This window comes from Tauraco erythrolophus, chromosome 3 (assembly GCF_009769465.1).
Source record: "Tauraco erythrolophus isolate bTauEry1 chromosome 3, bTauEry1.pri, whole genome shotgun sequence".
Classification (NCBI taxonomy): Eukaryota; Metazoa; Chordata; class Aves; order Musophagiformes; family Musophagidae; genus Tauraco; species Tauraco erythrolophus.
The window spans coordinates 35,945,829-35,969,290 of NC_141467.1; the positions used below are offsets into that span (position 1 = coordinate 35,945,829).

Here is a 23,462-nt window from a genome sequence, read left to right on the forward strand (position 1 = left end):
TTTTGAAATTACTTCTGCCGTCTTCTTGCTAGATCAATCACAGATAGTCGGTCTGCTTTAGGACCAAGGCTGGGCAAAACCAGATACACAGGGTAGCTGTTCTCTGGAAGCAGCCAGCGTGGCAGGTATCGAATACAAATCATTGAAAGGCAGGAGGAGCCTTTTTTTTTTTTTTTTTTCCCCCTTCATTGGCAGGTTGCTAAGAGAAAAGCTGATGGGAGTTTAGTTTAAGACAGCTCATCATTCCTCCCAGATGCTATAAAGTACGGAAATCACGATTTCAACACTTTTCGGGGAGACGGCGGCTCCCTGCCTGACTCTCCCTTGCCCCCGCACAGGCGTCCCCGACCGGGACCACCCTTTCCCAGGCTGGCGCTGCCCGGTGCCGCTGAAGCCCAAGGCCGGTTACCGGCCCGGACCCCTGTTTCCTTGAGGGCCACCCGATCCCCTCAGCCACCGCTCAGTCTGGCTTCCCCGCCCAGGCAGGGACCCTCCGGCCGCCCCCGCCTGCCTCGGGTGAGAGCGACGGAGAAACTCTCGCCGGGAGCGGTGGCGGCGGAGACCGGTCCCTGTTTTCCACACCCGCCGGTGCCGGGCTCGAGGATGAGGGGAAGCTGCGCGCGCCCGCGAGGAGCCGGGAAAGGAGTGGGGGGGTGTGGGGGGGGGGAGCAGAAGGGGAGGGGGCGGAGAGCGGGGAAACGGGCGCTGTCGCTTTAAATCCCGTCCCAAGGGGCGGGGAAGGGGCCGCGAGGGGGGCTGAGCGCGCGCGCGCGCGGCATCGCCTGGCGCCCCGGCGCGGCAGCGGTGCCCCGGCGGGCGGGGAGGGGGCGGTGCGCAGCGAAACGGAGCGGAGCGGACGGAGGTCGGCGGGAGCGGAGTTGGCCGGGAGGGAGCACGGGTGGCGGCGAGGGTCCCGGTCGGCTCCTCGCTATGGCCACGTCTCCGTGTAGCAGCAGCGGCGTCTCCTCGTCGTCCTCGTCGGGGCTGGGCGCGGACGCGGGGCTGGAGATCCGCACGCGCTCGGTGGAGCAGACGCTGGTGCCGCTGGTGTCGCAGGTAAAAAACACTGCCGCGGGAGCCCGGCCACCCCCCCCCCCCCCCCCCCCCCCCCCCCCCCCCCCCCCCCCCCGGGGGCCGGGGGTAGGGCGGCAGCGGCTGGGACCCGCCAGCGGGACCCGCCTCCCTCTGCCCGCCCGGGACGGAGCTCGGCCGCCGGCGCCGAAGTTTGCGCGCTCAGGTCGCGGCGCTTCGTAGCCCCCGTCTCTCCGGCCGCTCGGGCGGGGGCGGCTGCTCTCAGCCGCGCTCCCTCCCTCCCTCCCTTGCGTCCCGGGCCCGGGGTCCCGCCAGCCAGCGCGGGGCGGTGGCGGTATCCCGCTACGGGAGCGGGAGTGTGTGTGGGATGCTCCTCGTACGTCCCTTCCCCGAGAAAGACTCCGAAGTTCCCCGCAAGGTCGCGGTGCCGTTGCGTAACGCCCGTGGCACGAAGGCGCTGCGGTGCCGCCGTTGGTCTGGGATGGGATGGGTCCGGGATGCCGCGGTCGGGGGCGGCGGAGCGAGGTGGGCGCTGGGCGGTGGGAGCCATTCACGCCGCCCGCCCGAGTTACCCCGGCTTCCCGAGTCTCTCGCCGGATGGTTTTCCGCTTGGGAGCGTTCTCCTTTTCTCCCCGCTTGGCGCTGGTCAGAGCGGTCGACTCCCGGGGGGTTTGGCGAAGCTTTGTGTTTTCGCGGTCTGGCCTGAGCGTTGCAGTGATTGGAGCTCTTACCGCGCCCCAGGATAGTACCCGAATTTTAACAAGTTGAATAATACGCAAACTGTGTCTTGGTGACCTCTTAACGTGTCCCGCACTGTGCTAAATGAGCTTCAAAAAAAAAAAAAAAAGTCAGACTTTCAAGTGATCTGCTAAGTAACACACTTCGATGTTGGTGGGTATTTATTTTTTTTTTATATCTTTAGTTACAAAGTTGGAGTTTGATATACCCAATAAAATTTTTCTTTATTGAATTATAACATATGAAAACAGCACAGTGTTTACTGTATAGCATTTTTATACTTTGAGTACTGATTATTAAAGTTAGCAAGTCAAAACCTATCTGTACAAAGTCTTTAAACAATGTGGAACAACTATACAAAAATAACTAGTCCTGGTGCAGTCGAGTTCCATATGTATCATCATAGCCCATCTGGAAACAAACTATTACAAACCTTGTTTTGCGTTTGTACAGCTGGGCTGCAGGAAAGGTTTGTGTTGGGTAATTGTGGTTCTGTACTTAACATGGTAATTTGTCTTTCTCTATTTGAGGAAATCCTGGTCAATTTCAAGCAGCCCATCGTAGGGATTCAACCACTTGTTCCAAGGCAAAGTAGAATTAAAGAAAGCTGAATGGATTTTCTACTCCTGAAACAATTGAGAGGCAAAATATGGAGACCGCTTTTAGGAAGCTTAAGAGCAACCAGAAACCCCTCTAATTGCAAAGGCTGAATTTAATGGCATATGTTAAGTTCTTTCTTTTAACAGATTTCTGTGAAGATGTGCACGTTCTTACTCCTCCAGAATACTCTTGAAGAACAGTGGTCTCATTTCTCTGTGGATTTGTTGCATATGTAATACGTCATGTATGATTTTTCATTGACCACAAAACCTATAGCGGCATCTTCCAGAAGTGCTAAGCATCTTTCACTTCCCCTGTATACAGTGTAAGGTGTCTGAGCGTTTGTCAACACTCAGAGCGTGCTGCTTTCCTGGTAAAGTGCTCCAGACAAGCTTGTTCCCTTGAAGCGTGAGCACTGAGCTCCGTTCGGATTCAGGCTGAAGTTGCTGATGATATCAGCAGTAGCTCTCTACACTTGCCTGATAAACCAGTACAGTAAGTGGGGCATTGTATCAGTTCCGTCTGTACTGTTTCATCTAGATTGTTCAGCAGAGGTCTCGCTGGCTGGCTTTGTTTGGGTATTTATGTAGAAGGGGTGTTTATATAGTACTTAATCGCAGAATTTGTTTTTATATTCTGCTTAAGCTATGATCAGCAGTAATGCTTAGGACTTTGTTTTTCTGCTTGTGTCAAATACACTTGCAAAGGGATTTGTTCTTGCTAACTTCAAGGTAACTTCACAGTTTGCCCTTTTGTTAAAAGCTGAGAAGTGCTATGTGATACTTGTATGCTACTGGAAAATCACCCAGAATGTTTCTGCTGCTTTTCACTACTTATTTTAAGCAAAGAGGAAACAAAAGGTGCCCTGTCTGACAAACTTACTTTCAATCTGTCTTGTGGAGCTAAATCTGTTTTATTTAAACAAAAAACCCAAAAAGGCTGCATTGATTCTTATTTAAATTTGTGAACTGTGTAGTACATCATCCTAATCGATGTCTAGTACTGTAAATGTGTGTTTGACCCCTTGCTCATACTCTGCAAACGTGAGGGTTATTTTTGTTTGTTTGTTTTTTTAATTGCACTTTGCAGCTTGACTTTTCTTATAGACTATGTAGTATCAGAGTGTATTTGCTGCCAGCAGTGGTATAAGGTGCCAATTTTCCTGGCAGGAGAAATTACCCTTAGAGTCATTACTGGATATGTTTATTAAAAAATTTCTTCTTAAAACTTACTATTTACTAGGTCTTCATTTTATCTAGATCTGTTCAGACCCTGATGTGGCCCTTTTCTAGTTGTGCCATAAATGACAAAAGAAGATGGCAGGTTTAAACTGCAGTATAAAGCATATATATATGCTGTATACGTCTTTTTCACTATCTGCATATTTGTACTGTGAAGAGAACCATTCTGCACTATTGTGCAAAGCATGTGACGTGCAGTTCAGAAAATATGGCTTTTTGGGTCAAACTCCACAATTTTCCTTAGAACAAATAGAATTCCCTTCTTCTGGATAGGTGTCTTTAGTTCAGTGTTCGCATGGAAATAGTACAGCATTCTTTAAAATCTAGACATCTCCTTCACTGCTGCTGCCCATTTCCAGTCTAATTATGTTGGATTTTATTTTTTATGGAAAGTTTTTGGCAACACAAGTCAGGAAGGGTGTTTAAAGTGGTCAGTGCTGACTCATTTAATAACAAGTCATTTAAACAGTTGAGGAAAGGCAAAGGCAGGGAAAAAGCACTTTCCAGGATGTGGCTCCACCAGTGACTTCCTCAGTTGCCATTATGTACCTGTTTGCTATTCTAGCAGCAGTTGGGTGTCTTCACAGCTGTAGGAGTCTGTCTGTCTGGATTTGTTCTAAGGAAGAGCTCTGAGAAACCACAGAATAGAATTTTGTCAAGCTTCACTATCAGCTACTTGGGAAAAGTTCACCAAGAGGGGACTTTGAGCTCTGTCTACATATGTTCTTGAAAGAACAAGGTCAGTTTTCATAGTTGAAGGTGGTCGATCCTCCAGCATCCTGAGTGCAGACCTGTGTGAGTACAGCTAGGTGCTCAACCTTCAGAAAGCCCATTTTGTTGGAGGCGCTTTGGAGAACGATTGTGGGCCCACATGTTACAGAACATGTTTTTTTCCAACTTGCTTGTTACAGGAGATCCTGTGAAAGGTTTTGGAATTGGCTTGACTTATATAGTCAAAATAAAAGTTCAAATAGCTACAAAAAGCCAATGATACCAAGGTTTCTGAATTTTGTTATTGTTGGTTTTAGATTCTGAATAAGTTAACAGTGGTACATGCCTTGAGGTAGACAAAACAAACCTATACTTTACTATGGCATTGTTTCCTTGCTTTCTCTGAAGCTAGCTGTAGTAATTCCCATTTCAGTAAACATTATATAGTTATATAACATTACATAATGTTCTACCAGTATTCTGTTTTTTCAGAAGTTTCTGGAGTTACGTATTAGAGCCCAACGAAGAACCAATAGCTGATGTTTTCCCATTTGGCTGGGATAGTTCTTCATAGTAGCTAATACAGGGCTGTGTTTTGGATTTGTGCTGGGAACAGACCTGTTATGTCCATGATAACACAGGGACGTTTTCATTATTGCTGAGCAGTGCTTACACAGAGTCAAGGACTTTTGTGCCTCTCACCCCACCCCACCAGCGAGTAGACTGGAGGTACACAAGAAATTGTGAGGGGACACAGCCAGGACAGCTGACCTCAACTGACCAAAGAGATATTCCATACCATATGACGTCATGCTCGGCATACAAAGCTGGGGGAAGAAGAAAAGGTAGGATGTTTGGAGTGATGGTGTTTGTCTTCCCAAGTCACTGTTAGGCATGATGGAGCCATCCTGGAGATGGCTGAACACCTGCCTGCCCATGGGAAGTGGTGCGTGGATTCCTTGTTTTGCTTTGCTTACGTATGTGGCTTTTGCTTTCTCTGTTAAACTGTCTTTATCTCAACTCGCGAGTTTTCTCACTTTTACTCTTCTGATTCCCTCTCCCATCCCACCAGGGGGGAGTGCGTGAGCGGCTGGGTTGGGCTTAGTTGCTGAATGGGATTAAACCATGACAAATAGCAATACTGGATCAAGCTAAAGGTCTGTATATAATCAGTGACCCTTTCTCTATTTTTTTTTTTTGTCAATTGCTGGTGGTGTCCCTCAGGGACTGACACAGCAGCCAATATCGTTTAACATCTTTATTAGTGATCTGATTGTTGAGATGATAGACCATCATGTTCAACAGGCATGCGAACTCCCCTACAGTGAGCTGGGGAGTGTCTGACACATCGGAGGACAAGGCTGCTAGACAGAGGGACAGGCTGGAAAGATGATCTGACAGGATGGTTGTGAAGTCCAACAAAGCCGATAATACCAAGTCCTGCATCTGAGCCAGGATAACACCACACAACAGCACAGGTGGAGATCAGCTCTCTACAGAGAACTCTTGCAAGGAAAGACATGAGGGTCCTGGTGGACTAAGAATCAAACAGGAGTCAGCAATGATGGCCAACTGCACACTGGGTTTTAGCTGGCAGGCTGCAGAAATGACTGTTCTCTTCTGGTTGGCACTTGTGAGACAGCATCTGGAGTACCATGTCCAGTTCTGGGCTCCCCATGTTTTCCAGGGGAAACATTGACTCAGTGGAGCACGTGACATAAGAGGAGAGGTTGAATGAAATGGGTTTATTCCACCTCAAGAAGAGAGGCATAATGATCATCTAAGACCTAGCTTTCATACAGGAAGGTAGGATGGTACTTTCCCATCTGTATCACTTGAGCCTGCAGTGATTTTTCGTCTGGCCAATGGCAGAGTTTACTGTGATCTGCAACTGCCCACCTAATGCGCAGGTATAGAGAAGACAGAGACAGACTGCTCCCAGACAGGTATGGTGATAAGACAAGAATCAATGAACAGAAGTTGGAACATGGAAAAGTCTGATGAGACACAAGAAGAGTCTATTTCCAATGTAAGGGTGATCAGACACTGGATAAATGTGCAGAACACCTACAGAGTCTGCAATTTTGGAGATGTTCAGAGCTAACTGGATGAGGCCCTGAGCAACATGCTGTAACTGGACCTAGTTTGAGCAGGGAGCTGGAGTAGATGACCTTTCTACTGGATGAAGTCCCTTTCATCATAAACAAGTCTGATGATTTTTTTTTTTTTTCATGGAGGTATGTATTTTAATGAAAAGATCTTGCTGCTGAGGAGTAATGGTCAGCTAGGACCTAGCTTTCATATAGGAAGCTAGGATGGTACTTTGCCATCTATATCACTTCAGTCTGCAGTGATTTTTTTTTTTTTTGTCGGACATTTTGTTCCCTGGTCAGTGTTGCAAGGTGTTTCTGCAATTCTGTAGTCAGAGCTTATCTTTACTGTCCTGAATAACTTAGGATCACCAGCAAATTTTAATCATTTTATTACCAGCTTATCGCTTCTCTGTTGTTATGATGTGTAGAATAATCCATGTCCCAGCACAGGTTTCTGTGAAATTCCATTGGTCATGTCCCTCTATTAAAGTAAGCAATCATTTATTTCCTGCCTTTCTTCATCTTCCTTCTCATCGTTCTGTCTCTTAATGAGTTAAATAGTCATACAAAGGGCCCTCCTTCATTTTTTTCAGAGACCTGCTTGGTGTCCTTTGAAACCTTTGGTTTGGACTTTGCTTTATAGTTTTCTTTCAGCAGAGTGCCTCCTTATCCGTGTAATTGGTGATCTCTACAGAGACATCTCGTTGTTTTGTGAAGCAGGAATTCCTTTAACAAACACCATGTTGAGTCTTTGCTAGTACATCATGTTTATTTGCATGTCCACTACTTCTGTTCTTCCTAATTTTTTGTATTGATTTGCAGTGTACAAGTTTCAGGCAGCCTCCATACCTTAACTGTCGATCTAGTTTTAAGCAGGAGATTGCCTGAGAAAGTTGGTATAATCTGTTGCATCTTTGAGTCCCTTGAAATCTTAGTGCATAACATGTAATCTTGGCAAGTTGTTCTGGTTCGTTTTGTCTAGTATTTTCATAGCCTCTTCTGCAGTCACTTTGATTCCACACATGTTCTCCAAGTACATCACACAGGTACAATTTGGAGTAGGGATCATTTCGGTTTCTTTTGTTGTTAAGCACAAATATGAATAGCTGCTCTGCTTTGTTCTTATTTTCTGTCAAAGGGGTGGTGCAGAGCTGTGTTAAGGAAGTAACTGAGTGTATCGGGTTTGTAACTCCTGAAGAACTGGACTGTAATAGCTGGTAAGTTACTGTATGTTTAGTGGAACTGATGTTGTTCTCTGTGGAATTGAACAAGCATGTTCTGTCAAAGAGAGGTTTAAGAGAAGTGTAAAACTGTAGCCGTGAAGTTCAATATGCTGCTGTTCCATGACACTGGTCTTTGAATTTTGTCAGTAGGCTAGCAGTGTCTTTGGGGAAGCTGTGTTTTGGTCACGTTGGCTTGGAAGTCTTCAGGTGGCTGGAAACTTCTAGGTTGCTCATATTGTACCCAGTAGCAGCAAAATTCCAAACAGCAACTTGCATTCAGTTCTTCAGCATACTTGTAGACATGGACCTTAGTATGTCTCCTTACTGAAGGATATTTCCTCTGAATGTGGCAAAGGAGCTTCATAAAGCTTATTTTTTGAGGACCGTATGCATGTGTGGTGCCAATGCTGGCCAAAACCTCTGTAAGAGGTTTATATGTGACACAGGACACCACACACGACACCTGTAATACCTTTCAATGAGCGTTCATTTCTTCTAAACTTAATAGCTGCTAAACTGGTGATCTTGGGAATTATTCAGTCATGGATTTGTCTTCACGTTTCTTTTGCTATCAGCTTTAAAGCAGAGTCCTATATTAAGAGCACTGTTGGACTTCTAAATTGATATCACTAGCTCTTTATTCTTGGAAGTCTACAAAAGCTGTGGGGTAAAAAACCCACCACATTTGCCGTATTTGTTTTTTCTCCACATCATGCATCAATCTTGTATATAAACCAATATTTGAATGTCTGTAGTTATATTGTATTGCAGTACAGGCTCATTACATTCCTACTTTTGAAGTTGTCGTGAATCAAATGTGTTCTCTCTTTCTCCTTTAGAGTCTAAATAGAAGGATCTCATATACTTTTCTGGACAACAATCATGGAATTAAGGAATGCATGTAGTCTCATTCTCTTCCTAAACTTCAGCGTTCAGTCCAAGCTCTCATCCATTTCAACTTGTTTGCATTTCCTGTGCAGCAGATGCACTGAGAGATTTGTTCCAGCAAGTCCCTTGGCTGCCTTGTTTAACTAGGCATTTTTTGGTACCTCTGGGTCTTTCCCTTTCCCACCTCTAAGGTGCTAAAGGGTTCTTATGTTGTTGGCTGTTCTTGCTCCAGTATGGTGCCAGGGTTTGTGCTTTGCCCCTTATGGCTCTTTTTGGAAGATAGGAAAATTCATTTTTGGAAAAAGTAGGGTAATCCATATTTATCTTAAACTCATTGCCTTCTCAGTGCCTCTGGGGAGGGGAGCAAGGGGGAAAATCTGAGTGCACTCCTTTTTAAAATGCTTCTTGGATACTAATCCTTATCCTTCAATACTTTAAAAATTCTGGTAACTTGCAAACTTTGAGAAGCTATTTCTCTCCTTTTCCAGGATTTTCTTCTTTGCGAGTTAATTCGGTACTCACTCACCCACAAACTTGAGAATTGGCACTACTGTTGAGTAATAAAATTATGAATTATGGCATAGAGATTGCGTTGTAACTTGTACTGAGTGAAGCAGATCTCCTGCTAAACTGTTCTTAGTACCGCAGAGAAGCTGTGCTATGGATGCAGAGTCATACGTCTTACATGCTGGTGAGTCTGGAAGCATATGGTGTGCTGCCTGTGTACGGAGTTGTACCTCATTAGTTTCATTTAGTCACTGACTCTTCTGTTCCCTTTGGTTCCATAGGTATTGTGGCTTAAGTTGTGAGCTTGCGGTTTGCATTACGAATCTTCCACTCGATACAAGTTCTTTTTCTGGAGAATGAAGCTTGCAGCAGCTCAACTGTTACTCAGCCTACACTTGGCACTCTGTGCCCCTAAAGGAGCCTGTTTCTTTCTCTTTGATTTATGCGGAAAACTTAATCTTATGAGTTTGTCATCTGGCTGTAGATAATGTGATTACTTCAGTCACAGTATCAGTTGTTATTTCTGGGCTGATGTGGTTGCAGGTTTCTCTTTACTGAGGCTAGTTTTTAATTGGCAGCTATTTAGTCCTTGAAGCTAGGTTATTATGAAACAGTGAAAGGGAAATAGATAATAATTTGCAGTTGTGGTTTTTAAGATACACTGGGGAGCACAGGAGTACCTTAGAATATCCTAAATAGGTAAATGAAATTATTTTGTTACATTAATTATTAATGGTGTTAATATCCCTAATGATATTCTTCTTTACAATAGAAATTACACTTGAACACTTTGTCACATGAACAACAGCATGACCATGAAACAGCTGTGGTTTCAGGTTTTTTTTGTGAACCTTTGGATGGTGAAATTGGTTTTGAGTTAAGCTTGGCTACTGCTTTGTAATGTTCGGTGCCTTAGTCTTTGATGTGATAAATGAGTCAGATTAACATTTCAAGTAGCTGAAGTAAGATGCTTCTTACTGACATGGCTGAAAATCAATTGCTCTTTTTCAGTTGAATCTAATCTTTCAAATTTATGAATCTGATTAATGACTTTTCTATAGATTAAACAAATTTTTGTAGTTCTCCAGCAGAATGAGTATTAAATCAAAACTGCCTCACAGTGATTCTGCACAAAGAGAATTAGAGCAGCTTTCTTGCTCCTCAGCATTGTTAACAGACGGTTTTAGGCAGATTAGGTAGGGAAATCCCCAAAGGATGAATTATGAATTAGTGATTGCAAACAACTCTGATTATAGTTTGGTGAAACTGTTCTATGGTACTATGAGCCTATGGCTTTTTGCATGGATTTATTTTATGTTTATTAGTTCATTGACAAAACATAACTCTTGCTAGACAGAGCCTTAAACGATAATTTTTACTCATTGAGTTGTGCTGCATTCCATCACTAGCCTTGTTTAAAGCTAATGGGGTAAATGAGTAGTTATATTAGACTCTAGTGCCAACTTGTAACTGTTAATCTATTCTAGATACTGAATGGGATGATTTCTTGGTTTTATATATAAAATGAATATTCAAATGGTGAGACAACTCCTAAATACAAGTTACAAAAATTATGTATGAGCAAATCCTAAGATTCTTTCAGAAGTATATGAAAAAATAAAAAATTATGCAGTTGCTTTTGTCTTAGAGAAACATTTTTGTATTGACTTTTTACATTAAGCAGAATGAATATAATCACTGATAACTACACAAATCATGTATTTTCAAATAACAAAGTAAAATTGTGCTGAAGTAGCATAGTGTTGTAAACGAGGGTTTGGGGTGGTGTTTCTTGTGTGGGTTCTTTTCTTCACAGGTGTCAGAATTACTTTGAAGGGTAATACTGTCCAAAGTTGCAAGTGCTTAACATGTAGGAGTTACACCAATGTATGGAATGTTCCTTTTTAATTATCAAAGATTCTGTAGCTCAATGTTACGTTTACATATTCTTAAATTTTCCATCTGAATGAGTTTTTGTTGCCCTTGAGCTCTTCAAGGAAGCAATCAAAAGAATATAAAGGCTCTTTAACGTAAGTAAGAAAGATAATGGTTCCTGGATTGTATGAGGCTTTTGTTTTGTTTTACACTCCTGTAGGTGGATAGTAGTTGGATTTGCATAGCCTTTCCCAGAGCACACTGTTAATCCCGAGGGCAAGTATGTGCTCTTCAAGATGAAATGCCAGGTGTTGCTCTGAATTGAAGTGGTATGTCAAAATGCTGCTAAGGAAGCCTTCCCTAAAAAAGGCTGGAGGAACCCTCCTGTCTGCAGCATGCAGTGCCAAATGGTTTGAGCGGCTGGTATTTGTGCCAGTGCAGTTGCCTGTGCCGGGGGCTAACAAGCAACTTCTTCCTGCATCTTCAGGAGCCAATCCTGGTTTGAACAGAAAGAATTCTCAACTGCAAGTGGTATCATTGTGTTGTCCCTGTCACATCCTTTATTACAATGTCTGAAAAAATTTCCAATTCCACAACAGTGACTTTTTTTTTTGAATAAGCAGCTCAGAGCTGGCTTGGACATTGTTTGCAGAAACCATAGAAGGTTAGGTGCATTAAAAAAGGCAAGTTAGGGAGGACAGCCACAATAATCATTTGCCATTCAGTCACTGGTTTTGAGGTTACCTGGTCAAGTTAGTAAATGGAGTTATTTCTAAGACTTGCATCTCTCTGGTGCTGAAAACATGTCTGCATCTGTTTTGACCGCGTCTGAAAGCACATTTTAAACAATGAACTTCCCTCTGAGTTGGTTTTGTTTACTTAGGCTTGCTCAAGACCAGGATTTCTAAGTGCAGAATGAAAAAGGGTAATATCTTTGTTTATGAAATCTACCAATTTGAGTAAGAAGATACTGAACTGGAAGGCAACAAGAGGGGAGGAAAGTATACTGGCTGTACACCCCTAAAACCAGTTATTGGGTCTGTTTAGCTCATGTTCACTTTTTCTAGTAAGGTAGTTGTGTGTTTCAGCAAACTTCAAGACAGCAGTTGAGTTAGAAAGCTAATTCACAATGAAAAATGATGCGTTAATTTTTTTTGATGCATTTTATGATAGATAAACACAATATTTTCAGATGTTCAGTCTACTTGTTGATGTGTGTATCATATAATCAGAAGAGGTTAAACTGGACTTTCAGTTTGAAAAACTGTTTTTGCCAACTCGTGGCAAGTTGCTCAAAGGTGCAAATCTCAGTCTGTAAACTTCCAGACCTCTTTTCAAAAACAGAAGGAAGCTCAAATTTGAGTAGTCTGAAAGTGAAGATCCTTATCACTGTCACTCATTTTTATAGAAATTTTGAAGACATCCTTTTTGGGGGGGAAGATAGGGCAGTCTTCTGACTTGTAAGGCATATGACAGAGTAAAGGAGCTAGCTTTGGTCAGTGGTTAAGCCTCACTGAGCATTCTCCAGTGATCCTTCCCTTCTTCTGTATGTGGAAAAAGAAGGGAGGATGGCAGGAGTGCAGTTTAGTTTGTGTGCTTTTCTGCTTCGTATCTGCAGATTGCTGGGGATCTCTGATTTTAAGGAGTCTGTGAAAAGTAAACATTAAAAAGTGAGGGTATTTCTCCTCTAGAATAATGATACTAAAGTGTAACTAAAGTATTTTAGTAATTATAGCTAATAGTAGCGCTATTAAAGTAATTGAAACCTCCACACAATATCAAAGAATCTACCAGTTATGAGAACTAGCTAGTTGTGTTCATTCTTTTGTTTGTTTGTTTCTTTGGAGTTTTTTCACAACAACTTGCAAAAAATGTGGGGTATAATTTAGTCTCACTGAAAAAAAAATCTGAAGTTTCCAGAGTTTTCATTACTTTGAAAAATCCCACAAATCCCCAAACTCAAAATAACCCAAAGTAGAGGAAATAAATTGGTTTTGTCAGAGTCCTACATCTCAATTGATCAAGTTCATCTGTATCACATTTTGGATAATAATTTTCTGGATAGTGTTTGGTTTGGATCTTGAAATTTAAAGAGCCCTTGGTTTTCTAGGAATGCGTTCAGCACAAGGAAAGGGTATTCACTACTCTAGTACAGTCTTGCTGTGAGTTGAATCCTTTCTTTTGATCTCTTAACAATTCCAAGAATGTGTAACAAGCACATAGCAATGGTACTAATAATCTGAGGTGTGTATTCAAATTTCAAGTTGTGTATTCTTGTCTTTCTTGGCAAACTTTACAAAGAGTAGGTTTTGAAGCCTCGATCTGAAGGAGGTGAAGAGGACTGTTCTCACCCCATCCAAATAATATTTTCTACCTGTTGAAGCTATTGTGCTTGTGAGAAGTTAACAATTAAATGTTGGAGTGTTTTAAAATGACATGTACGATTTTCAGTTGACTGAAAATCTGGTACCAGCCGTGGTATAGCTAGTGTCTTATTAGCTTGTTTTATTCCCATGCTCTTTTCTAGGCACCCACATTTGGGTACTATAGGAGGTAAGATACTGGGTTGGTTTATCAGTGGTCTGATTTGGTAGGGGTGTTCTTATGTTGCTTGTCAGCTTCTACTTGTCACTGCAGGTCCTGGATTGTTCCTTCTTCCTTTTCAGAGGTGGCTTATCAGCTTGTTAGACACTACCTGTGGAAGATTGCCTGAGGCTTCTCTAAGCATGTTTGCATTTGCCCGCAGACAAGTGAACCGGCTTACAGGTTGTTAAAGTAGTTTATTTCATTTGCTTCCCTGAAGGCTTTTATGAAAGGTGTGTACAAAAGCAATGAGAAGATGCTTGTAAAAAGCCTTCAGGTAAAGATACAACTACAACAGTCTCAATACCGCAAGTGTAACAGAACTCAGCAGTCCTGGACACGCAGTGTATTTGTACTGCCCTTCTTGACACCAGTGCATAAGCAGGATGAGGAAAATACGTAAACAGGGGGTAGCAGGATCATACCACTTCTTCTTGGAAGCTGTCCTTTTACAGAAGTAGTCACTGAGGATCCTGAATGATGCGTTCAGGTCTGCGCAACTTCCGCAAGAAGGGATTGGTTGCCCCTTTTGAATACTGACATGTAGAAGAAACTGTTCTGGTTCAAGTGTCCATAAAGCAGAGGCTTTTCTCAAATAATGTTTTCAGGATAAATAGAACATGGGTTCTCACCATTAACTAGCACATTAGTAGTTAATGCAGTTGCATTTTGTTTTGGTTAATCTTTTCCAGCCTTTGAAAACTTTCAAAGTTGAGTTTCTACAAAGTTTATTTGTGGGATTTTTCTGCAAAATGAAATCTGAGTAGGCAGATAAGGCTTTCCAAGTCTAAAAATCTGCACGTTAGCCAGACTTCTGAAAAACACTTTAGTGCTTGAAATTGTAGAAAATACTTAGTAATAATGCCTGGGCAGGCATTTAATCTTAAGAGATTTTTGATTTCTAGGACAGGTAAGCAAGTAGTCCTTGTTCACCTCTCAAGATCCCTGAGGTTCATCTTTTGTGACGAGAAGTCTACGTGACAGTTCTGCTTGTAGCCCTTATGGACTGGATGTCAAATGCCAGCTGCTGTTTCTGTGCTGTCTCACATGTGGTCGTATTCTGTAGCAGATGTGGGTGTTGGAACAACGTGTGCTGCTGTCTGGCTAAATGAGTCTGAAGACTTGTTTGTCCTTACACAAGATCTAATGAGAGACAGTACCTAAAACGTATGTTAAAAGTTCCCCCTCACCTCCAAACTCAAGATGTAATAAAAGTATGAGCAGTGGGAAAGATGTTTTTGACCAGGTTTTCTACATACCCAATCAAATGCAACTAAATTTACTTTACAGCACACTTCTATTGTAAAAGTTTGTAGCTTCTTCCCTAGTATGTGGTGCTATTGCATTTTCTTAGCAAAGGCTTTCCATTCTTGGTATTACTTTTTTTTTTTCAGAAAGGAATTTCCTACTGTTATGAAATCAATGGAAGATAGAAAGCAGAAAATACACAAAGTGGAAGAGGACCTGTTACTCTAAGGATGCTAATCCTTGTTGCATAGAGGAAACATCTTAAATGTTTTTTGTAGCAGGGAAAGTGATTAGTGTGAGGCAGTAACAAACACTGCTCTTGAGAGTCTAAATCATGCTATGTACAATGTGGGTGCTTATCCAGGAAGGAAGTCGGATAGGGTATCTTCCAACATGACTTCTCATTTAACTGTTGTATTTGTAGCAGTGGCTGTGAAATAGCTACATTTCCCTGATTTATTTATAGTTGTCTATAAATACTTTCTGAAACCTAGTCTCTGAAGTATCACTTAATTCTGTCATGCGAGACTTAATTACACTGATAATAAATAGACATTAGAATATTTTTAGCTAAGCATGCTGTCATGATGTTTCCTATGCATGAAGCATATAACAACTTAAATGCCAGTATCTGAAGGCCCTCAAAGAGCTCTGAAAACAGCTGCTCAAAAACTGCCAAGAATGAGCTTGTTTTCTTAAATATGAGGTACGTCTTGATATATTATGGCCATATATGTTAGTTCCAGTAAAATACTTGGGGAAAAAGCCATTTTTCTGGGGCTGCTCATAAAAAGCAACAAAAGATTGTAACCGACGTTTTCTTGAGACTGCACACTCCTTAAACTGATTGTCTCAAATCTCAGATAAGCATTCCATGGAAATAGTGTAAGAGCTTGCGTTAAACAGAGGATGAATACCATCAAAAGGACTATTTCCTTTCTAGGACCTGATCAGTAAATCCTTAAGTAAACAGCGTGTAACGTATTACTTTTGTTCAAAGAGACTTGCAGGTAATCTTTTCAGCTGTTAACTCCTGCCCAAACACCACAAATGTTAGTGACTGGGTGATACATGATCAGAATACAACAAATTAAATATTTAGGAGGTGTTAAACTTAAAGGAGATCTTAAATAATGTTCTTGGAGTCATAGGAGTTTCTTCCTTTTAAAAAAAAACCTGAAAGAAACATAACAGTAATAGTTCTGGTCTGATTGCCACTGAATGGGTTGCAGGGGAAAAGCAATTCTTTGTAATCTAAAGTATCCTTAAACACTGCAAGTTTTCACTAATTCAGTTTTATATAGGCTCTTAGGGTAGGTATCTTTGGAGGAAGGTGGTTGTTCGTTTTGAGAAAGTTCCTTGTTAGGCTTCTTGTGGATCTTTGCTTTTCTCTGTTTAACGTGTCAAATTTTATATCTTTGTTTTAAATGTTGTTTAAAAGTCAGGAGCAAAACATTGCTTATTCTTTATTTTAGAAGCTTATCTTATTGGCCTTTGAATGGTCATTGCTTTATTTGTATACTGAAGCAAATGGTATTGTATGCCTCTCCCCAACATTCCTCCAGTTGTACTGCTGTGGGATTTTGGTTGTGGGGTTTTTTTTTGCTATGGTCTGAACTGGTTAAATAATCTTTGTGCTGCTTAATAGCATCACAGTTTTCTTCGGTTTGTCACTTAAAATACTAGTGCAATTCCTCTCCTTGCTTAGTTAAGATCTGGTTTGTTAGTTTTTTAACCCTGATTGTTAATTATAAGTTTGATTAAGTCTTGAAAAGAATCTGAAACTGCAGTTGCTACTACCTCTGTTTTTTCATAACTTTATTTTAAATGGAGGATATACCTGAGTATATACCTGTCATTCTTAGCACTGCATGAAGGAAAGAGAAAGATATTTCTCAGAATTGTACATTTTCCTTGTTTGCATAGCAGTTTTTTCTGCAGGTGGCAGATTATGAGAAGCTCATCTGTTTCTGAAGAACTTTTTGTCATGCCTTTGACGTTAAGTGTTTTACATTTGGTGTATGTCTAACTCATGTTTCTAGAACCAAAGGTAGCCCTTTTTCCTTTAATTAATATATTTTGTATCTTCCTCTAGCTCTTTCTTTCATCATGACTTACCTACTTCAATTTCCAAGTTGTTTGTTACTTACTTTTTTATAATAAACATCTCATGTAAATTTAGTTGGTGGTTGTTTTTTTTAGCATATTGGTACAGGCTGCATTTGCTACATAATGTTGATCACACTTGAAATAGGTGTTATATGAAGCTGTTTGTCTTGATATGTTTCAAACTTCTTGACCAACTTCAGTTTTAATTCTTTCATGTTTGTTTTTAACTGGCATTCCATACAGTTTTGACTTCTCTGGAAAAGAAATGATGGAGCTCAACAAACTTCCCTCCATTCTAATATTGAGAGTTACTGTAGTGGCCCTAAGTTAGCCATTCTGAAAAGAAATTATATTACCTGACTAAGAGTTTGTTATTCCAGGAGGTATTTGCAAAGCCTCAGCTGCTGTGTGTAACCTTAGGGTTCCAAACTGGATTTAATCTGCATATACAAGCTACTCCAGTGGATGTCTAGAGTAGAACATAGAATCACAGAATGGTTTGGGTTGGTTGGAAGGGACCTTTAAAGACCATCTAGTACAGCTCCCCTGCTGTGAGCAGGAATACCTTCCACTACACCAGGTCGTTCAAAGCCTCATCCCACCTTACCTTGAACACTTGCAGGGATGGGACATCCACAGCTTCTCTGGACAACCTCCTTATGTCCAATCTAAATCTACCCTCTTTTAGTTTAAAACCATTGTCTCCTGTGCTGTCACTACAGTCCTTGGTAAAAAGTCTGTCTTTTTTATAATCCCCCTTTGAAAGGCTACAGTGAGGTTTCCCTGAAGCCTTCTCTTCTCCAGGCTGAACAGCCCCAACTCTCTCAGCTTTTCCTCATAGGAGAGGTGCACCAGCTCTCTTACCATTTTTGTGGCCCTCCTCTGGACCCACTTCAACAGGTCCGTGTCTTTCATAAGCTGAGGACTCCAGAGCTGGATGCAGTACTTCAGGTGGAGTCTCACAAGAGCAGAATAGAGGGGCAGAATCATCTCCCTTGATCTGCTGGCCACGTTTCTTTGGATGCAGCCCAGGATGTGGTTGGCTTTTGGGGCTACAAGCACATGTTGCTGGCTCATGTCCAATTTTTCATGCACCAGTACCCCTAAGTCCTCTGCAGGACTGTTCTCAATCCTTTCATCCCCTAGTCTGCATTGATGCTTGGGATTGTCCCAACCCAGGTGTAGGACCTTGCATTCGGCTGTGCTGAACTTCATGAAGTTAAGATGATGCTGGTGGTGGACCTGCCAAAACAGCTGCTGGTTCTTGCTTCACCTTATGTGGAGGGGTACAGGGGTGCCCTTTCCTGCAAAGCTGATGATCCCTTCTGAAGGGAGTGCTAAAGAAGTGATAGAATTGTAAACTCCACCTGTGTGTCCAATGAATGTTTCTGAAATTGTTAAGACTTTATTAAAGGAACTTAAACTGTGACATCTTCATGATTTTTATCATTTGCATAACTCTGCAGTAACATGCGGGGTTAAAATGCCCTTCATGATTTGTGAGAGAAAGTGGGATTCCTTTCACTCTGCAGTGTTGGTTGCATATTCATTTTTTTTCAGGGTCATGCAGAACATGTTTAAACTTCTGTTGGTATAAAACGCTGTGGGAGATAAACTGGCAGCCAGGACCTGTATCCAACTAGTATTCTATTTGTCTTAGGCCAGTGTTATTTTATATATACTTTTGAGAAGTCAGTAACTGTATGAATGTAATATTAGCCCTTTGTTTGCGTAGCGTTGGGTTGATAGTTGCTTAAAAATCAGTTGAGGAAACAAAGTTGTGACCATCTATCAAACTGATCTTCAGCATTTCAACTAATCCTCTCTGTCAGCTTGCTGCCCCTGACTAGTCAAGAATTTGCCAGCTGGGATTGTTAGATTCGCTGCTGTCAGGTATTTGATAGTTTGGTGTATGTGAAGCATATACAATGCAAGAAGTCAGGAGAGCTGCATAGTACAGCTGTTTTTAATATCCGTTTGACATTAATCTGAATTTCCACTGAAGTGATGGTAATTATGTGTTTTGGGGAATGTCATTCGTCATCTAGAATGAACCTGAAGATGTTCAGATGTTTGCCTAGTTCACTCTTTAATAAGACTGTTTTCATCGTGAAACGATGTTTTCACTGGATGGCATCAGGGCTTCATAGGCTTTGGGGATGAAGTTTGGTGAACCAGGGGACTCTTGTGGGGACAGATTTGTTGTATGAATTGTAGAAAATGTCCTTCCTTTAGAGCTTGTGGCTTAAGTACAAGTTGGACAAGTAGGGCATATATAAGAAGTCAGTGGGCAGATGATGCGTTTTTGTCGTAATGTTTTGTACCAGGACAAAATACTCTTCTGTTCCCATAGGAGTTCTTCGATCAGGCAGCACTATTTATTGGGATAGTTCTTAGCTTTTTCTGGCTTCTTTTTTGGTGGGAGGGGAGTGCGTAAAGTGCTTTATGAAGTATAGACATTTTCCGTTGCAAAGAGTTTAATACTGCAGACTTGACTAAATCAACTCCTGGCATTCAGAACCAGCTCCAGTCAGGTGTTAAAAAATATTGCTGTGTTTTTTTTTTTTTTCCCCCAGAAATACAACTTGGTGATATGTGAAGGGTAAGCCTTGGGCAGTGATCAAATTATGAAGTGGAACTGTTCCTACACTGCTGCTTGCTCTGTCCTTGAATCCAATGTGAGCATTACAGACACAGCTTCTATGCTTTTGTCCTGCGGTAGGCTTGACTGGTAGGAGAATGTATGAGTGAATGATGATTTTTGTTTTTTTGAGGAACGGGCGAAGACATCTGTAATTAAGCTGATACAGCTGAGGTCTTCGTATGCTTAAGTAATTCATATGATTCTGAGATTCTGTCAGCGTACATCTTTGAGCTCCTGGGAATGCAGCTCACAATGCAGTTCTGTGGGCATGTTAAACCCACACTGCTGCTGAAAGGAGCACTTCTGCCCATCTTTCTCTCTTCAGTCTGTGCCTTTTCCCACCAAAAGTATTTGTACAGCTATAGAGTGATCTGTACTGTGAACTGATTACAAGGAAGTCTAAAATAACAAACATCACCTTCTTCACAACCCAGGTTTAATCCACATCAGATAAATTCATTGCATAAATGAGAGAGGGACGCAAGGACAGGTAGGACTATCTTTGTTGGCAACAATAATGGCTTTTATGCTAGTTTAGGATACTTGAAGCTACAAAGTTCAGCTTCTGTCCTGTGGCTTATGAGAAAACGATTGCCATACCAAAAATGTAAAGCTCCTATACTGTTTGTGGTGCAGTTTGTAATTAGTTAACTTTGAGTGGCAGGATTGCAACACTGTTCTTGTGTTTAATGCCTTGGTCCAGAAGCTACTTCTGCAATCCTACCTTTCTCTTTGGGTGGGAGAGGGATCTCTTTGTTTATTTCCTCATGTTTGGTGTTTTAGGCAAATCCTCAGTCTCCTGCAGCCTGCATGCAGCCGATCTCTGGTCAGTGTGATCCAAGAAGGAATGTATAGTGTGATGTAGTACTGGGCAGAAGAGCCAATGCAAGACATAGAGTTTGGAATAAGAATGTCCTCACAAATTGTTTTACTGATAACTTGCATCTAAATGGCAACTTTTTTCTAAATTCTAGAAAACACACGTAATTGAGGGTGTTTATGAGTATAGTGGATATTTTAATGGGAGGAGGGCTTGAATGCTTCAGATCATTGCTAAAAGACAAATGATTCTTTCTGTGTAAAGGCTGTGCTACTGCTTATTCTTTCTTAAAGCCTGCCTTAATAAATTGGATAAAACATCATTTATAAAGGCTTATTTCAGTAAAAAGAGCCAAAGCTCCTGAATCCTAGTTGATGAGTGTGTTTATTTACCTGGCAGTGTAACCTGGCAGTTATTTACCTAAGATTTCTAGTGCTGGCAAACCCAAAATGATGATGATGTGTCTGCTATTGGACTTCTCAACTTTGTGTTTGTAGTGTGAATGCCTGTTGAGAGACCTAGGGCAGCTTGTTTTAATACTGCAAATGGGAGGGAAAAAAAAAATAATCCCTCAATTCATTTGAGATGTGAGATAAGCTGAGATCACAGCAGATGAGCAAACTTAATTATACTCCAAATTTTTTTTTTAATTCTCTGAGAAGTTAAATGATACCTCATGACTAAATTTTATTAGTGGTGTGATAAAAATGTATTACTGCCTTTAAAACTGAAGTTAAAATATCGTCTTGCATACAATTCTAATAATTAACTCTTCTTGTTCACAGATTACTACTCTTATTAATCATAAGGATAAACCAAAGCGTTCAGACAAGACTCTGCAAGCAATTCAGCGAGTGGGCCAAGCAGTTAACCTGGCAGTTGGAAGATTTGTTACCGTAGGTGAAGCTATAGCCAACGAAAATCATGAACTGAAAGAGGAAATGAGCGTTGCTTGCATCGAGGCAAGGAGAGCGGGTACGTAGGTACTCATGAAATTGTGCTTGTGCCGTTTTTGGCACACTATTTTTGGAGTCAGGAATAATGTAAGAACTTGATTATTAATTGCTTAACCCTCTTCTGCAGCTTCATTCAAGGCCTGATCTGTTACCTGATTTTGTCACTTAAATTGCTGTAATCTTATGAACAGGGAATGGAATTGTTGGCTTTTTTATAGGATCTTTTGCCAAAAGGAAGCACCTGACTGCTCTTTGGTTTATGATGTTACTACAGACAAAGAGCAGAGTGTTGAGAATACAACTTTAGAGTTTATTGCTCTCAAGCTAAAACAGTGGAGTATTTAAAGTAATTTGAGTGTTACGATGTTGAGGTCACTGCATTCTAAGTCTGAATATCTGAATGAAGGTCAGTGTCAACCCATATTTCATCAGGACTCGGTAAGATGACTCACATCAGTCATCTGATTACTCTGCTCAGTAGAATGAAAAACACACTGTGCTTGCCTTTTTGCTGGATCCAAGTTTTGTTGCAAACTTTCTGCGTGTGTATGGATTTAATGTGAAGTATGCCTAATTGATTAAATGCTGTCACCCTCCTCCCCTCAGAAGCCTCTTTCTAGGCGAACAGTGGGTTACATTCTCTGATACTGTAAGAGAATGTCAGTGTCATGCTAGAAACTACCTTCCTAGATATTAAGAATTATTCCTTGCATTATATGTCAGTGGCTCTTTGTAGATGCATATTCTTATATCTGCAGTGCAGCCTTCAAGGAAATGACATCTGATGGATGTTCCTTTTGTTGTTAGCGGTGCTGGGTTTTTGTTTTTTCCTTCAAATACCTTTGGATCGTGGGAAATTCTACTTGAAGCTTTTCCTGTTTAAGCAGGTGGAAGTACCTGTAGGTGTGACAGGCTTTCTGCTTACTGTGGCTTCAGGGAGACAATCTTGACCTTCCACATATGAAGGCAAATAAATGACTGTTCAATGCTAATGTCTTGATGACTGCAGAAAGGAGTAGTGCTCTACTCCAAGACATGGATTACTCTACTTAAAATTGATCTACTCAGTTAAACAGTGGACTCGTGGGTGTGTATTTGTTTTTTGTCTTTTATATAACCTCAGAAGCCTGAGAAACTTGCCTTTTGCTGTCCTAACTGGTATAGTTCTTGCTGGATCACTGTGCTGGCCTCAAACTTTAGGGTTGCATGTCATACTATTTTTTTTTTTTAATTAAAAAAAAAAAAGAAAAAGCTTAGAAATTGGACATGGTACTGTAAGAAAGAAATCCTCTGAGAATCCCTCAACAATGAGCTGCAATGTCTAGAAATATGCTAGTGATGAATGATTGTTTTTGTGATTTGAAGGACTGTTCTAGATAAACTTCAGACTGAAAATTCTTAGTCGCTCCAGTAAACTTGGCTGCAAATAGAAATGTCCTAATTTGAAAACATTCCATTTGTTTTGTGAAGCATGTGCTTTCTCTTCAGAGATCCAAGTAAAACGCTGACAAGCCAAAATTGCCAAAGTTCATGTCCATAATCTCAGCTGCTAGAAGAGCAGTGCAGTCTGGATCTTTGTCTTGCCTTGCCAGTTATGCTGTGGCCAAGTGCTTTTTCTCCCTATGAGCGTATCCAGGAGGAACTCAGAACCTAAAAATAGCCGGCAGTATTTTCTCTCACCGAATGGCTATACTTTTTTGCATTGTGAGTTTAATTTTCTGTTATGCAGTCATGTGCCTCAATCTAGAGGAGTGAAGATATAGACTGTTTACTTTCCTGTCAAGACTCACATTTAGCTTGGCATGGGTCAGTTATTTTCTCTGAGATATCCATTTGAGATCTAACGGAAGACTTACTTGGGAAATTCTGTATATCAAACATGTTTGCTGCTGTTCTTTGGTGGTTTTTTTTTGTGCCAGGATTATCTCTGTGGACTGTGCTGGACAACGTAAGACAGTCCTTTGTGCAGATAAATTCTTATGAATAACTGTCCTCTGAATTCAGTCTCTGAACACAGTTGCTCACATGCCATTTTTAACAACTTTGGTGTTCCCAAGCAAGCCAATAAAATCTCCTGGCCAATTATAGCCAAGAGTATATACTTGTATAAAAGAATCCCCTGTTCCAATGGCATGGGCAGCAGAAAGCCCTTGCTGTTCAGAATGGAGGATGTTGTAGATCTGTTCATACTTCT

At 41.4% G+C, this 23,462-nt stretch overlaps 1 protein-coding gene across 1 annotated transcript in view; it reads left to right on the forward strand.

Annotated features, from left to right (window-relative positions):
- The first annotated feature begins 930 nt into the window (after nt 1-930).
- The window catches only part of CTNNAL1 (catenin alpha like 1), a 61,137-nt gene continuing 38,605 nt past the window's right edge, over nt 931-23,462 (forward strand). The window contains exons 1-2 of the mRNA XM_086609149.1: nt 931-1,056; nt 21,098-21,287. Of these exons, the coding sequence (XP_086465275.1) occupies nt 931-1,056; nt 21,098-21,287 (316 nt within the window). The remainder of the gene's footprint in view (nt 1,057-21,097; nt 21,288-23,462) is intronic.